This window comes from Aphelocoma coerulescens (genome assembly GCF_041296385.1).
Source record: "Aphelocoma coerulescens isolate FSJ_1873_10779 chromosome Z unlocalized genomic scaffold, UR_Acoe_1.0 ChrZ, whole genome shotgun sequence".
In the NCBI taxonomy this organism is placed as follows: Eukaryota; Metazoa; Chordata; class Aves; order Passeriformes; family Corvidae; genus Aphelocoma; species Aphelocoma coerulescens.
Genome location: NW_027184085.1, coordinates 57652783 through 57667049, shown reverse-complemented (window position 1 = coordinate 57667049; position 14267 = coordinate 57652783). Strand labels below are relative to the sequence as shown.

The following is a 14267-nucleotide window of genomic DNA, read 5'->3' as shown; positions in this document are numbered from 1 at the left end:
ATCATACACAGTTTATAAATACCTGACCTTCACATTTTATCATTAGCCTGCTCTGGTAAGAGCAGCTGCATAGCATCTGTATTAGCAAATTATATTATTCCTGTTAGCCCTCTGGTTCTAATCCAGTGCAGAAAAGTGACTGATAATATAGGCAGCAAGAAGGCTGTTAAAATGATGCACTTAAAATGTACCTCTGTTAGAAAGCCACTGTTTGCAGACCAGACCCTTGTAGTCCATTTCAGCAAAACTGAACAAAATGTAATAGTCAAAAAGATAGACAGAAAGGCAGGAATTTGTTTTAAAAGGCAAATATATATGTAAGTCAGGGAAAGGGGTGGGGGGAGTTTGGGTTTTTGGGTTTTTTTCCTTTGCTTTTTTTTTTTAATGTTGCATTTGTACATGAGAACAGGAAACTGTACATTTCTCCAATATCACAGCATCATAGAATGGTTTTGGTTGGGAGGGACCTTCAAAGGCCATTCAGTTCCAATCTCCCTCTCATAGGTAGATCAGGTAGCTCCAAGGCTCATTGTGATGGGTTGACATTGACTGGTCACCAGGTGGCCACCAAGCCACTCTTGTTACTCCTCCTCCATCAAGAAGCTTGTGCTTTGAGGAGAGGGACACCACTCAGCAATTACTGTCATGGGCAAAAAAGCCTCCTCTTGAGGGTGAAATTAATTTTGCCAATCAAACAGCACAGGATAGTGAGAAACAAGGAAAAATCTAAAGGCACCTTCCCCTCCCCCTCCCCCCGCCCCTTTTCTCAGTCTCAACTTCACTCTGGAGTTCTCTGCCTTGCCAACTCGATAAGTGCAGGGGGATAGGGGAGGATGGGGTTTGCATTCAGGTTATCACATACTGTCTCTGCCGTTCCCTTCTCCTCATCCTCTTCATGCCTGTACCAGCACGGGGTCCCACCGACTGCAGACAGTCCTCTGTGACCTTCTCCAGTGTGAGTCTTTCCCACAGGCCGCAGTTCTTCATGGACTGCACCAGCATGCGTCCTTTCCATGAGATACAATCCTTCAGGAAGACATTCCTCTGGCATGGGTCTCAGAGAGGGACACTGTTCCTGACAGAAAACCTGCTCCTATGTGGTTTCCTCTCCACAGGCATTAGTTCTTGCCAGGAGCCTGCTCCAGCACTGTCTTTCCACAGGCTGCAGGTTTCTTCAGGGCACATCCACACACTCCAGTGTGAGGTCCTCTGTGGGCTGAAGGCTGGATATCTGCTCTACCACAGTATTCTCCTGTGACTGTAGGGGAACTCTGCTCCAGCACCTGGAACACTGCCTTCCCCTATTTCTTCACTGACATTGGTGTCTCACATTTTTTTATTCCTCTCTCCCAGCTGATGTTATGCAATGTTTTTTCCCTTTCTTAAACCAGTTATCCCAGAGGCGCTACCAATATCTCTGAGGGGCTCAGCCTTTGCCAGTGGCCAGTCCCACATGGGGACAGCCCCTGCTCTTAGTTTGCCACATAAACCAAATACAATCGTGTGGTGGGCATCCACAACTTCTCTGGGCAACCTGTTGCAGTCTCTCACTACTGCCATTGTAAAAAATAGCTTTGTTGTAGTCAATCTAAATTGATGTTCTTTCATTTGCCCCTTGTCCTGTCACTACAGGCCCTGGAAAACAGTCTTTCTCTATTTTTCTCATAAGCCTTTTTAATGTATTGGAAGGCCATAAGAAAGTCTCCCTGCAGCCTCCTGCTCTCCAGGATGAAGAACCCCAACTCTCTCAGCTTTACTTCACAGCAGAGGTATTCCAGCCCCCTGGCTGTTTTCATGGTCTTCTTCTGGGCCACTGAACAGGTCCATGTCTTTTTTGCCCCAGCAACTCCTGAGATGGAGTCAGTACTCCTGGTGGACTCTCACAGGAATTAAGTCTGGGGGAGAATCACCTCCCTCACCCTGCTGGCCAGGCTTTTTGTGCAGCAGGATACAATTGGTTTTCTGGTCTGCAAGTGAGCATTGCAAGTTAATGTAAAATTGTTCATCCTTCAGTATGCCAAGTCCTTCTCTGCAGGGCTACTCTCAAGTCTGTATGGATACTGGGCATTGCTCTGACACATGGACAGGATCTTTATCTTGTTGAACTTTATGAGGTTCACGTGGGCTCACACCACAGCCCTTCCCAAGGTCCCTCTGGATGGCATTCCTTCCTCCTTCCCAAGGTCCTGCTGGATGGCATTCCATCCCTCCAGCAAATCAACCACACTACTCAGGTTGGTGTCATGTGAAAATTTGCTAAGGGTGCACCCGATCCCATCGTCAATGTCCTTTGACAAAGATATTAAATACTATTGGTTGCAGTATGCATCCTTGAGGGACACCACTCATTTTTGGGTCTTACTTGGAAACTGAGCTGTTGATTGTAACTTGTTGGACATGGCCAACTCCTTGTACACATATCCATCAAAGCTGTATCTCTCCAAATTAGAGGCGAGGAGGTGGCACTTGGAAACAGTGTGCCAAAGGCCTTACAGAAGCTGAGGCAGATGACATCCATAGCTCTTGTCACTCCATTGTAGGAAGCCACTATCTTAGTCAGGCACAATTTTCCCTTTGTGAAGCCATGCTAGCTATCTCTAATCACCTCTCTGCCATCCATATGTTTCAGCATAATTTCCAGGAGGATCTGTTCCATGCTCTTACTGGGCACTGAGGCATGGCTGACCTGCTAGTAGTTCCTGAGGCTCTTCTTTTTATCCTTTTTAAAAATCAGTGTGATACTCACTTTTATCCAGTTATTGGAGACTGACTGCTATGACTTTTAAAATATTATTGAGAGTGGCTTAGCAGCTACATCTACCAACTCCATCAGGGCTCTGGAATGCAAATATGATGCTTATTTTATACACTAAGATGGTTTTAGAAGATCTAAATGGTACAGTATATTTGTCTGTATTTCAGACAGCAGAATAGGTTTCTGGGTCTCTTGTTTATGTTAAACAAAAATAATATTCTGTCTGCAGTGACATTAAGCAACCCAGCTGAATATTTTCATTTATTTCTTCATGAATAACTGCTCCCAGAAAGGAAGGGGGAAAAAAAAAAAGACCTTTAAGTTGCATTAAATGATAGACAAATTATCAAATGTATGTTTTTACACTTTCACCTTTTTCCTATTTCTCCTGATTTTCACTATAAATTTATTCTTGCTCTGAAGTTTTATGCTGTTGGTATAGTTGCCTGAGGGTTTCCTAACTCTTTGATTGGAGTGCAGGATTTATATTGCACTGGCAAATTGAGCAACTATTGCAACTATTTTATTTTTTGGTTTACAGAAATAATACAAAATGACCTCATTTTGTACCTCTAACAGTGTTAGTGTTTCTATAGGTCCCCTTTGAAGCTAAAAGGAAGAATAACATATCAAGTGTCTATATAAGATGCTATCAACAACACATAGCAAAAATTAACCAGTGCTCCAAAGATGCTCATCCCAGCTGTAAGAAAGACATTTATTTTGGGGAGGTGATATTTCCACATGCACAGCACCAGTCTAATCTCTTTCCTTCTCTGTTTTTTATTTGGAAGCTGTTTAAATTGTCACTACTACTGAGAAACATCTTCCTGCAACATCAGGCCAAGTACTGTTCCTTTACTTTCTCTCAATATAGCTTGCTACTCCCAGATAAATGTCTCAGAAAGATGGTGGCATTGCACAGTTAATAAATTATTAAGAAAATAAATTGTTGTAAAGTTACTAATTTAATAGGTTTTTAGTATCAATGAAACATTTTGTTTTCCACTATAGCAAATAAACTGAAATGAAACTGCTAAACTGTCTACTTGGCAACACTTGGAAAAAAATTAGCTGTAGGAAGGTGGAGGTGCCTGTTTTCAGTAACAAAATGGAAACAAAGAGCTGTGAATTAAAGAGCAGGACAAAGTCATTGGTGACTTGATCCAGTGGCAGTAAATTATTTGAGTTCTGATACTGCAAAAAGTAGGAATTGGCCATGGTGCTTCATGCTTTTGGGGTGTCATGGTTATGCTAATATGGTCTGAGAGTCACACTGTGCATATAACTTTGCACTTTAACTCCATTTAGGATACAACAGAATGTTGAAAAGTAACTTCTGTTTCTTAATTTACTTGGGTTTTTACTATTTTGTATGTATTTCTCTGCTACTACTCACAATCAGTTATTTCTTCTTTCTGTTACTTCTTGGACACAAGTGCATCTGCAAGTGGTGGACAAGTGGCACAGAGAAGAGCAGCCCTACTAAAGACACTTTTAAACATTAAAAACACTTTTTCTCATGTGTTTTTTTTTAAATTCATTGCATTAAAATTTGAAAACCATGTGAAATTTAAAAGGTTAACATTGGCATTAATTCAGGTTCTGTAGTGCAGTGTTACATAACGAACAAATGTACTGTATTGTGAGGGAAGCCCCATTTTTCCCTGAATTAGCAGTGCCTGTTGAAAAAAGCTGGGAATATCTTGCATTTGCTTGTTACTGCTTCTTGTCTCATCTGCTGTTGATACTGCTCTTCCATCTTATAAAGTTCATTAGGGGTTTATTAGAATTCATTGTTTTGGGTTGGACATAGGCAGGCATTAAATGCAGAAAAAGAACCCAGACCTCAAACAGCAATCAAAAATTCCATTACATGTATTATCTTAGGAACAAGCCCTTAGTTTGTTACTGAATGTGACCATCAACCACGACAGACTTTAGTTAAATACCAAAGATCCCAGTAAGCATTGACTAACGAAGTGACATGATGTGCTCAGCTCTTACGTTGTCAGTTATGCCCTTGGGCATGGCCCCCAACTCTGGCTGATGTGATTACTCCACTGGTGAAATGCGAGAAGTGGTGTTTAATTTTGTATGCAAAAAAATTGAAATTATTGAATGAAGAGTTGGAAGTAATTAATTTTAAATGCTGTTAAATAAACATTAAGTCTAAAATTCTGTTTCAGGGAAGGGTTGCAATCTGAGCCTCTTTTGATGTCCTGTGTAACCTTGAAATTTATGGTTGAAGAAAAGCTAGAAAATAGTACTGATGATTAGAACTGGAGCTAGAGTATGCAATAAATCAGTTCTAGTGGGAAGAACTGGGAATTGATTGTTTTTATGGTTGGGAAAAGTCCACTTGAAAAAGTAATTTTTGTTGCTTCCTGGACCAAAAGCTGGTTCTTTACATTTTTGCACAAAATACAGAAGGCAGAAACGTAAATTTGCAGACATCTTTTTAAAGATAGAGGTAAGTGGGAGGAAATCTGTTAATGAAATCAAAGCAATATTATTAAAATGCATAATAAAGTTATAAACATTTAATAGATTTTTGGCAATGGGACAAGGTAACTGAATACATTTTAAAGCAATGTTGAAACAGAAAAAAATCAGTTCTTCCAAGAAAGAACAGGAAAAAGACAAAAAGAAAGATGGCTTTCTGTTTTTGAAGTTGCTTGACAAAACACATAGCAATAGAATACAAAAGGCCTCTTTCTAATTGAATTACAAACTGTGTAATAGTTTAAACTGCAACAGCTGGTCTTATGAAGCTACCATATTCCTTGGAGACATGCTCCTTGGATTCTTTTAAGAATCTTACTAGACCAGTTCAACATTGCATTCTAAGTCTTTGTGCTGAAATAGCAAGATGTATAGCTAAACAGCTCAGGCTTTATTAAACAATAACTAAAGTGAAGCACAGCACATGGTGTTTGTCCATGTCTGTGTTTAAGTTGTATTAATTTTTCTTTAGTAGCATCCTTCTCCCTGTCTCTGCTCTGTTCTATTTTGCTTTAGGCTGTCACATCCTGAAGCAGTCACAGCCTCATAGACAACCCCTTGTTTAATGGGGATTGGAATCACTGGGTAGATCTGGAGTGCTGCTACACATTTTAATTAATAAGTTCAGTGTTGATCCTGGGAATACTTACGAGGGTTTCTTCTTGTGATTGAGGTTTCTCAATCCCTGAATTAGGTCGGCAAGGAAAAAAGTAAGGCCTGGGAGGTTTTCTAGGCTTCATGAAGTAATTACAGTCATTTGAGTAACAGTCTTAAACTCACACCAGAGAAGTAAATTACTCTGCAATTGGTCACATGAGCTTGAATTTAGATTATTTTGAAGGAGATGGCCAGCTGTGCTTTAGGAACACGTCAAACACTGAATGACAAACTGTCAGCAAAAACCAGAACAACATATCACCGTTTCTTTTTTTGTGTGAAAAGTTCATATGGTTTTATATGTAGTTGTTTTTCTTCATTGGTCAACAACAAACTAAATATATCACTAAAAATATCTGTTCCTTTGAAAACATATGGTGTTTATGTATTCTGAGAAAAATTTCAGTTGGGCTAATCCTAAATGCCTTTTTTCTGTTTTAGTTTCCAAAATACTGGTTTTAATAGTATAAGCAAAGCAATTGATATTTCTTTCACAGACATAAGGATTTTCATTTGTTTAAGTGGAGATTCCTGTAATATTTAAGCATTTGATTAAGGAAGACTTGCTACAAAGCAAGTGCATATCAGAATGTATGGTTTTATAACACTGGATCTTGTGTCTTTCCAAAGGTATTCCACAAGTTTATAAAGATAAAATTTCTGTTTAGTAAAATACCTGTGGCACCTGTGATGTTTTTTTCCTGTTTTTAAATGGCTAACTCAGAGAATAACATGGGGGTTCATATCAGATGTGTTTTGTCACATCAAAATAATAGTACAAGTTTGCTTTAGTAAAGCCCACGTTAGAGAAACTGATATGTGTGGATACACACACCCCTCTCTGAAATGAGATCTTTACAGCACAAATACTCTGTATCTCTTTTACGTATTGGTTTGTGACAGCTCAAATTCTAACTTTTAAACATGGTGATTGTTGTAGTGCAATCACCATAATAGATGCACAGATGGGCAAAGTGAGACCCTTGAGGTTTATGGTGAAGCCTGGATGTGTTCTGACCTCCAATGTATCTCACGTTGTGTTGAATTGTATTTGTGCCTTGAATAGTGGTGACCTGCAGGAAGGAAAAATCTGAGGTGAGGAGGTGCTTTGCTCTAGCTTTGAAAGTGTGTTTTGTATGCCTCAAGGTGGGAAACAACAGCAGGCGCCATCTGCTTTTCTCATGCAACCAAAGAAGACCATCAGACTGCCAGAAGTACCCTTGGTTTGTAGATTTTGTTAGTGTCCATGACATTTGAACCTCTTGAAAATCTTACTTTTTATCTTTTTTAATTACTACCTCTATACATTTTTTTCCTTTTTTACAGTATTCTGTAACTTCTCTCAAGACCATCCCAGAATTATGCAGAAGGTGTGATTCACAAAATGAAGACAGATCAGGTATGATGCCCACTTCTGTCCACCCGTAATTTTCTAGGTTTTTTTAAATCATGCACAATTTGGCAACAATAGCTTCTTGGCAGTGTCCTGCTGTTTTGTTTTTTCTCATTTCTGTACAGTGTTCTGGAAACATGAGTTTCTTTTTTTCAACAGATGTTAGTTCATTAGAAGGAAAGAAAGTTCCAAAAAAGGATTTGGCTGTATGCAGATAAACGTAGGGCTTCATCTCAGCAGCTCCAAACCACAGTATGTGCAACAATTTACTTGAAAACCCGAGAAACCATTGGTGACAAGACGTAATAATGTAGGCGCCAATGAAAAAATGTTGGATACATTTACTACCCATATGGCCACGACCAGTCTGAGGGATTATGTTTTGCCAGAGTCTGAAACTGTATCAAGGATGCTACATGATAGAATCTACTCTAAGGCATACTGTAATAGTTAAGATTAAAGCTGGGTTTTTTAGTTTAATAGTGTAAACTAAATGAAGAATCATGGCATATAGATGAGAACCAGCTGGAGACCTTCCCCCTGCCCCTGACAAAAAGTGCATTCAGTGTTGTTTTTCAATCTGTAAATCAGATTAATCCTCTTTTATTTTTCTCTTCCTGATGGAGGAGAAATGAATTGGTTAGAGAAGCATTTTTGTTGAGCTATGAAAAGTTTATTGTGCTTTTTGATCTTTTAATTGCACTTTTGTTAATGTTGTTTCATCAAGTACTTTTATAACAGAAAGAGGAGATCTGGAATTCATGGGGTGATAGGACTTCAGAACCATGCTATACTTCAGCAACTTTTATTTCTATATTTCCTTTCAGACTTTTTAAAATTTCTAATGTGTTTAACTTGAGTTGAAATTTCTGATTGCTACTTCTTCTAACAGAATCATTAAAGGCCAGGTCATTACATGCCACTGTCCTTGGCAATAAAGAGAAACAAAACTCTTCTTGCCGTATTTGCTTGCAAGTTACTGCCCACAGAGGGTATAGCAGTGATTGCACACACAATATTACTTGTTGCAAGCAAAAGCAGGGGAGAAGTGTAAAAGGTGAAGACTCCTGATTCACCCCGCTCCATTTGCCCTCTCATTCTACCCCAGTCTCCTCCCCCTGTCCTCCCCCATCCTCCACTCCATATTCCCCTCATTCTTCCCATCCTGCCCCATTACACCCTTTTATCCTTCCCCTGCCTCATTCCTACCCCTTTTCTTCTCTGTCCTTCCTACCTTTTTGCTGGTTCTTCCCCTGTCCCTCATCCCTTGCATTCTACCAACTTCCCTTTTGTCCCAACTCCTTCCCTTCTTCTTACCCATTCTTACTCCCATTCTCCCTACTCTCTCCCTATATTCCTATTGTCACACCATTTCTCCACACTATTCTTCTCCCATTCTTCTCTCATTCCTCCTACCTCCTCCTCTCCTCTTTCCTCTTTTTCACACACTTCTTCCCTCTTCTGCTCCTCTTGCTTCCCTGCCATTCTCCATAGCATGCAATCCCTCATTGCTCCCCACATGCTCCCACCATTCTCTCCCATATTCCTCCTCCCATTCTTCTTTCTCCATTTAAAATTCAGGTAGTAGTCATAAAGTAAAATACAGACCAGTAGTAAGGAATAAATACTAGTTATGAGCTCTTCCTTTAGATTGTGGGATGCTGACAACTTGCTGTGTATCTCTCTTGTTCCATGGTTGCCTCTGCAGACAGATATTTTTCGATTATGATTTTAATTACATCAGTACTCATCTGTTCCTTTGAAAAGGGGTTGACAGAAGCAAATACAGGGATCGTTGGGAGACAGCAGTAGCTCTGGGGAGTCTGCCAGTGGAAGTTAATTCCAGATTGATTAAAAGTCTTGAGTAAAAAAGAGTCCTTTAGCACTGATAGTATTGTCAAAGTGGAAATAGTACTAAAAGCTGTTTTTTCTTGCTACTTACCACTTACTTTGATGAATAGGAGATAGTACTAAAATCTTTTTAATCTGCTTAATCACTGAGTAATAATATAGTGCTGAACAGAAGTGTATCACTTTACATCTTTGTACAGACTTCAGTATTTCAAGTATCTTGAACTACCAACGGAGCTGGATTAGTCAACATTGTGTAAGGCCCAATTTGATGACTCTTCATAGTTGCTTTTGACATAGTCTTTTTGCCTTCATTATACTGTAGATCATTAAAATAATGTTACCAACGTATTGATGTTGTGTACTATTTTTTATGAAGATGGATTACATAATAAATCTTTCATGCTACAGCATGAAGAATTCATACTATTTTATATCTGTATTCCATTTTTAATTCAAGTAGTTACAAAAATCAAAACTCAGAGGTTTTACAAAGAGCTGATCCAACTTTCTACCTTATACTGACTCCTGCTTAGTTAGGGGTTGCATTTCTGCTTTAAAACAGAGAGAACTATGAAAGTAGAACTATCCAAGAATTACTTTTTCAGAAGAGCTAAAAGTTAAGCAGAAGTTGGCCATAGATAAGATATGTCATAGTCTAAAAAGCAATTGTCTGTCCTCTTTGTCTCAGGAAAATACTTAGTTCACTAAGACAGTTAAGACAAAATTATGGAGAAAGTAAGATTCAGTTCTATACCTAAAATATAATTATATATATGGGCAACCATTTTCACCAGCAGGATTGTTAGAACAAATTTAAACCAGACAGTTCATCATTATGGAATTACATTTCTTAACTATATGGCTAATAATGTGGAAGTTCTACTATTAATTGTTTGCAGATAAGTTTGGTAAATAGCCCTGTAATTCCCATTTTCTTTCCCTCTTTCATGTAAACATTGAATAATAAGTTAGTAACATATGAAAGTATTTGGTTACATTGTTTTCAAATTACTCCAAGCACTTTTAATCCTAGGCAAATACTGGTGTTTAGAAATCAGTGTGTTTTCTCAAGCATTTCACATAATTCCTTCAGCAGATTTTTTTGGTTTTTTTTAACTATTTCTGACTGCCTGTAACTTTTGCTCAAATTTGTTCTTTTGGAAAGGGAGGTATTAGAAAATCTGACAAATATTTTCCCAGTGTGTAGTTTTTCCTCCTTGAAATCCCACTGTCACCTCCCTTTAGTGGACAGCACTGGCTGGTGGTGTGTATTGTTGGGAAGGTCGTGTTCCTTCCTCACCCTTTTGCAAGATGTGCATGAAAGTCATGCAGCAGCACAGTCTCAGTCCTGACTCAGAATCAAAGAATCACAGAACATTCTGAGTTCGAAGGTACCCACAAGAATCATCAAAGTCCAGCTCTGTGCCCTGCACAGGTGTAGCGGGTTGGGTTTGTAACCGGGCGGAAACACCAATTTAATGTAGTGGTTTGGTCCAAAATACTCATTACTGTTTATCTTCTGTGAGATAAGAAGTAGGAGAAATTCAAAGCAGGCACCAAACCTTAAAGAATATAAAGAAGTTTATTAACAGACGTGAAAGAGGGAAAAAAAATTATACCACACTTTCAGAACTCTCCTCCTCCCCCCACCTTCCTCCCTTCTCCCACTGACAATGTAAAAAGACAGCCCTTAAGATGTTAAGTATGTTCACTTCCATAATAACCTTGTTCAGTCCATTTAGGAAGAGGAGTCTCTCTGCTCGCATGTGAGTCCCTTCCCCCATCTTGCAGCTTCTCCCACAACTGCTTTCGAGGGTCCACTCTTGAATTTTTTTGGGGTACAATTTTAAGGTTGAGCCGTTCAGAAACAAAAGTTCTCTTCACCCATCTCTGGGAGGATTTCATCTCTAAGAACAGAGGCCCTCCTCCTTCCCTGGGAGCAAAGGGTCCTCCTCATCTTCATCTTTAGGACTATCTCCGGGAGCATCTCTAGGAACTGAGGTTTTCTCCTTTCCCATTTGGAGCAAAAGTCCTCATTGCTTCCATCTCTCCCTGTCCAAACTTCTCATGAAATCACAGCTGCGTCAGCATCTGCCTATCTCAGCACAGGTGCTTTTGCTTACGAGTTGAACACTCCACCCCCCATATCTTCATGAAATTACAACGGGATACTCTGATATATCATAGCTTCACAACAGAATTTCAGCTTTAAGCATCTCCTCTTTCTCTTCCCTTAGGTTTTCAGCTCTTCACAGCACTAAAAGGGTTAATCTCACCTCAGCCTTGCAGCTGGAATTTTTCTTATCACAGTGGAGGCGGGGGGGACCCGAGCCTCTCCGGCTGCCCACAGCAGGGCTGTGGGGGGGCTACCGTGGGTGGAACAGGACCCATCGGCTCCAGGACGGCCGTGGCCCGGCCCAGCCTGGCCCAAGCAGGGGCCGGGCCCACTGGCCCCCACACGGGGCCTGCAGCCACCTGTCCCAGCACCAGAAACAAGAGAGAGAGCTTGGGGGGGGGGAGTTTGTCTATTCCTAAGTGTGCATCACAGAGGCGGTCACAACTTTAAGTGGCTTAAAGAATTGTCCATATTCAAACTGGCCAGCTGATAGGTTCTATCAGGTCATAGAGGAAGCTGTAAGGAGAACATCCCTTCCGAGACTCAGCTTGCTAACCTATGACAACAGGACACCCCAAGAGTCACACCATGTGCCTGAGAGCATTGCCCAAACACTTCTTGAGCTCTGTCAGGCTGGTGCTGTGACCACTTCCCTGGGGAGTCTGTTCAGTGCCCAGCCACTCTCTGCGTGAGGAACCTTTTCCTAATAGCAAACCTAAACCTCTCCTGACAGAGTTCTATGCCATTCTCTTAAGTCCTGTCACTGACACAGAGACGACATCAGTGTCTGCCTCTCTTGCTTCCCCTCACTAGAAAACTGCAGAACTGCAATGAGGTTTCCCTTCAGTCTCCTCTCCTCCAGGCTGAACAGACCAAGCAACCTCAGCCACTCCTCATATGGCTTCCTCTCAAGGCCCTTCATCATCTTCATTGCTCTCCTTTGGCCACTCTGTAAAAGCTTTAGATCCTTCTTATATTGTGGCACCCAAAGCTTCACACAGGCCTTAAGCTGAGGCTGCCCCAGTGCGGGACAGAGCAGAGCGGGACAATCCCCTCTCTTGCCCAGCTGGCAATGCTGGGTCTGATGCCCCCCAGGGCATGGGTGGCCCCCCTGGATGGCAGGGACACTGCTGAATCATATTCAAGTTGCTACAGACCAGGACTCCCAGGTCCTTTCCATGGCTCTGCTCTCTAGCCCCTCATTCCCCAGTGTGTCCATACACCCAGGGTTACCCCGAGGAGCAGAATGTGTCACTTTCCCTTGTGAAGTTTCATACAGTTGGTGATTGCCCAGGCCTCTGATGTGTGAAGGTCTCTCTGCAGGTCTCTCTGTCTTCAGAGGGAGTAAACAGCTCCTCCTAGTTTTGTATCATCTGCAAACTTACTTAGTATTCCTTCAAGTCCTGTGTTCAAGTCCCTTATGACTTCTCTGAGTCTGTCTCAGATTTAGGGAACTCTGATTCAGGAAAATTCCAAGGGATGCTTGGAGCCAAAGTGTATGTGCCAGTGCCCCCAGATTATAAGGGGAAAGATATATAGGACTGACAAAAAATTGCAGGGAAAATCATGGTTTATCCACAATAAAGTGTGATTAAGGGTAATTGTTTTTTTCTACAATCATGCATCAAGGTAACAATCTTTTAGGTAGCATAACCACTAAGGTGGACATTAGTTCAGTTGTTTAGTGCAAGGTGCTAATTAACTGAAAGATTGTGGGTTTAAGCCCTGTACAGGCCGTTCACTTAAGAGGTGGACTCAATATTCCATATGGGTCCCTTCCAATTCAGAATATTCTGTGATTCTGTCATTGTTTATCTTCAAAGATAGAAAATTAAAGAGTCTAGTTTAGGAATGGACCTAGCTAGCACATTTTTCCTGAAATAAAGTGTTAGCCAGAGTGCCTGTTGATTTCCAGCATTGTTTAACACAGACTGATGAACTGAAACAGAAATCAGTCCTTTATGCTTTTGTTATTAACCATGAAATTGGTTGCTTTCTTTCTGGGCAAATTTTCTAAGGACACTTGAACAAATGGTTCAAGACATCTGTGTTCAACAAGCTTCACTGAACCATGTCATTGTTGAAGTATATTCTATCATCTGTGATGACTTTCAGTTGTCATTAAATGGATGTTTCAAATAAAAGCAATATACTACTTTAGATCTTTATTCACAGATTGATAAGAACAAATTCACCTTTAATGTCCAGCAGTTACCCTTCTGCACTGCTTTATCCATTCCCAAAGTAGCTGCCATTTGAAAATATATTCAAAATACTAGTTTCATAATTGAGGAAAATAAATCAACGAACAAAAAATTACAGAAAAGTTCTGTCTCAAGCTCTTGGTAGTTTTTATTTGTATGAGAAAATAAAGTAATATTTGATTTGGAAGCAGTGTTAAAAGGCATCTGTTTCACAGATCTGTTCTCCAAATATCTCCCAGGTAAATATGTCTGAAACAATACAATACTGATTGGTTCATTCCTTGGTAGAATACTGAGGAATTTTCTTAGTAAAAAACAATTGTGCTATCTACATACAAGGTATTTTCCTACCTAAGTTTTGCATCCTTCCTCTTCCTTTTTCATGCATTTTGTGCCAGAATGACCTCTTCTGATTTTTTTATTAGAACTTTGCTTGCTACCTTCCTTTTACATCTATAGAACAGTCTACGCAAAGTAACCCAATTTATTAATTTCAAAATTTTCCTTGCCTTTCCTATATTCTCTACTTGAGAATGACAGCTTTTGTATTATTCTTCCTCAAGCCAAGATAAGACAAATATTCATTCACTGAGACTCAAAATGTTTGAATTACTTGAAAAAGATGCACTGTTATTTAAAAACGTAAATTATTATTTACCCTGTATACTCTTTCTTTCTTCTTTAGAATGACTTGAAATTCCACTAAAATGGGAACAAACCCTCTCTGTTCTTACCTGTTCAGGGTTGTTCTTTAATTCAGGTTCTCATGCTCTAGAGTTTATG

At 40.1% G+C, this 14267-nt stretch overlaps 1 protein-coding gene across 2 annotated transcripts in view; it reads left to right on the top strand.

The window, feature by feature from the left end:
* SNCAIP (synuclein alpha interacting protein) overlaps nt 1-14267 on the top strand; it is a 91971-nt gene that overhangs the window by 39634 nt on the left and 38070 nt on the right. For both annotated transcript variants that reach the window (XM_069001589.1, XM_069001590.1), the window contains exon 3: nt 7244-7316. In XM_069001589.1, coding sequence (XP_068857690.1) covers nt 7244-7316 — 73 coding nt within the window. The remainder of the gene's footprint in view (nt 1-7243; nt 7317-14267) is intronic.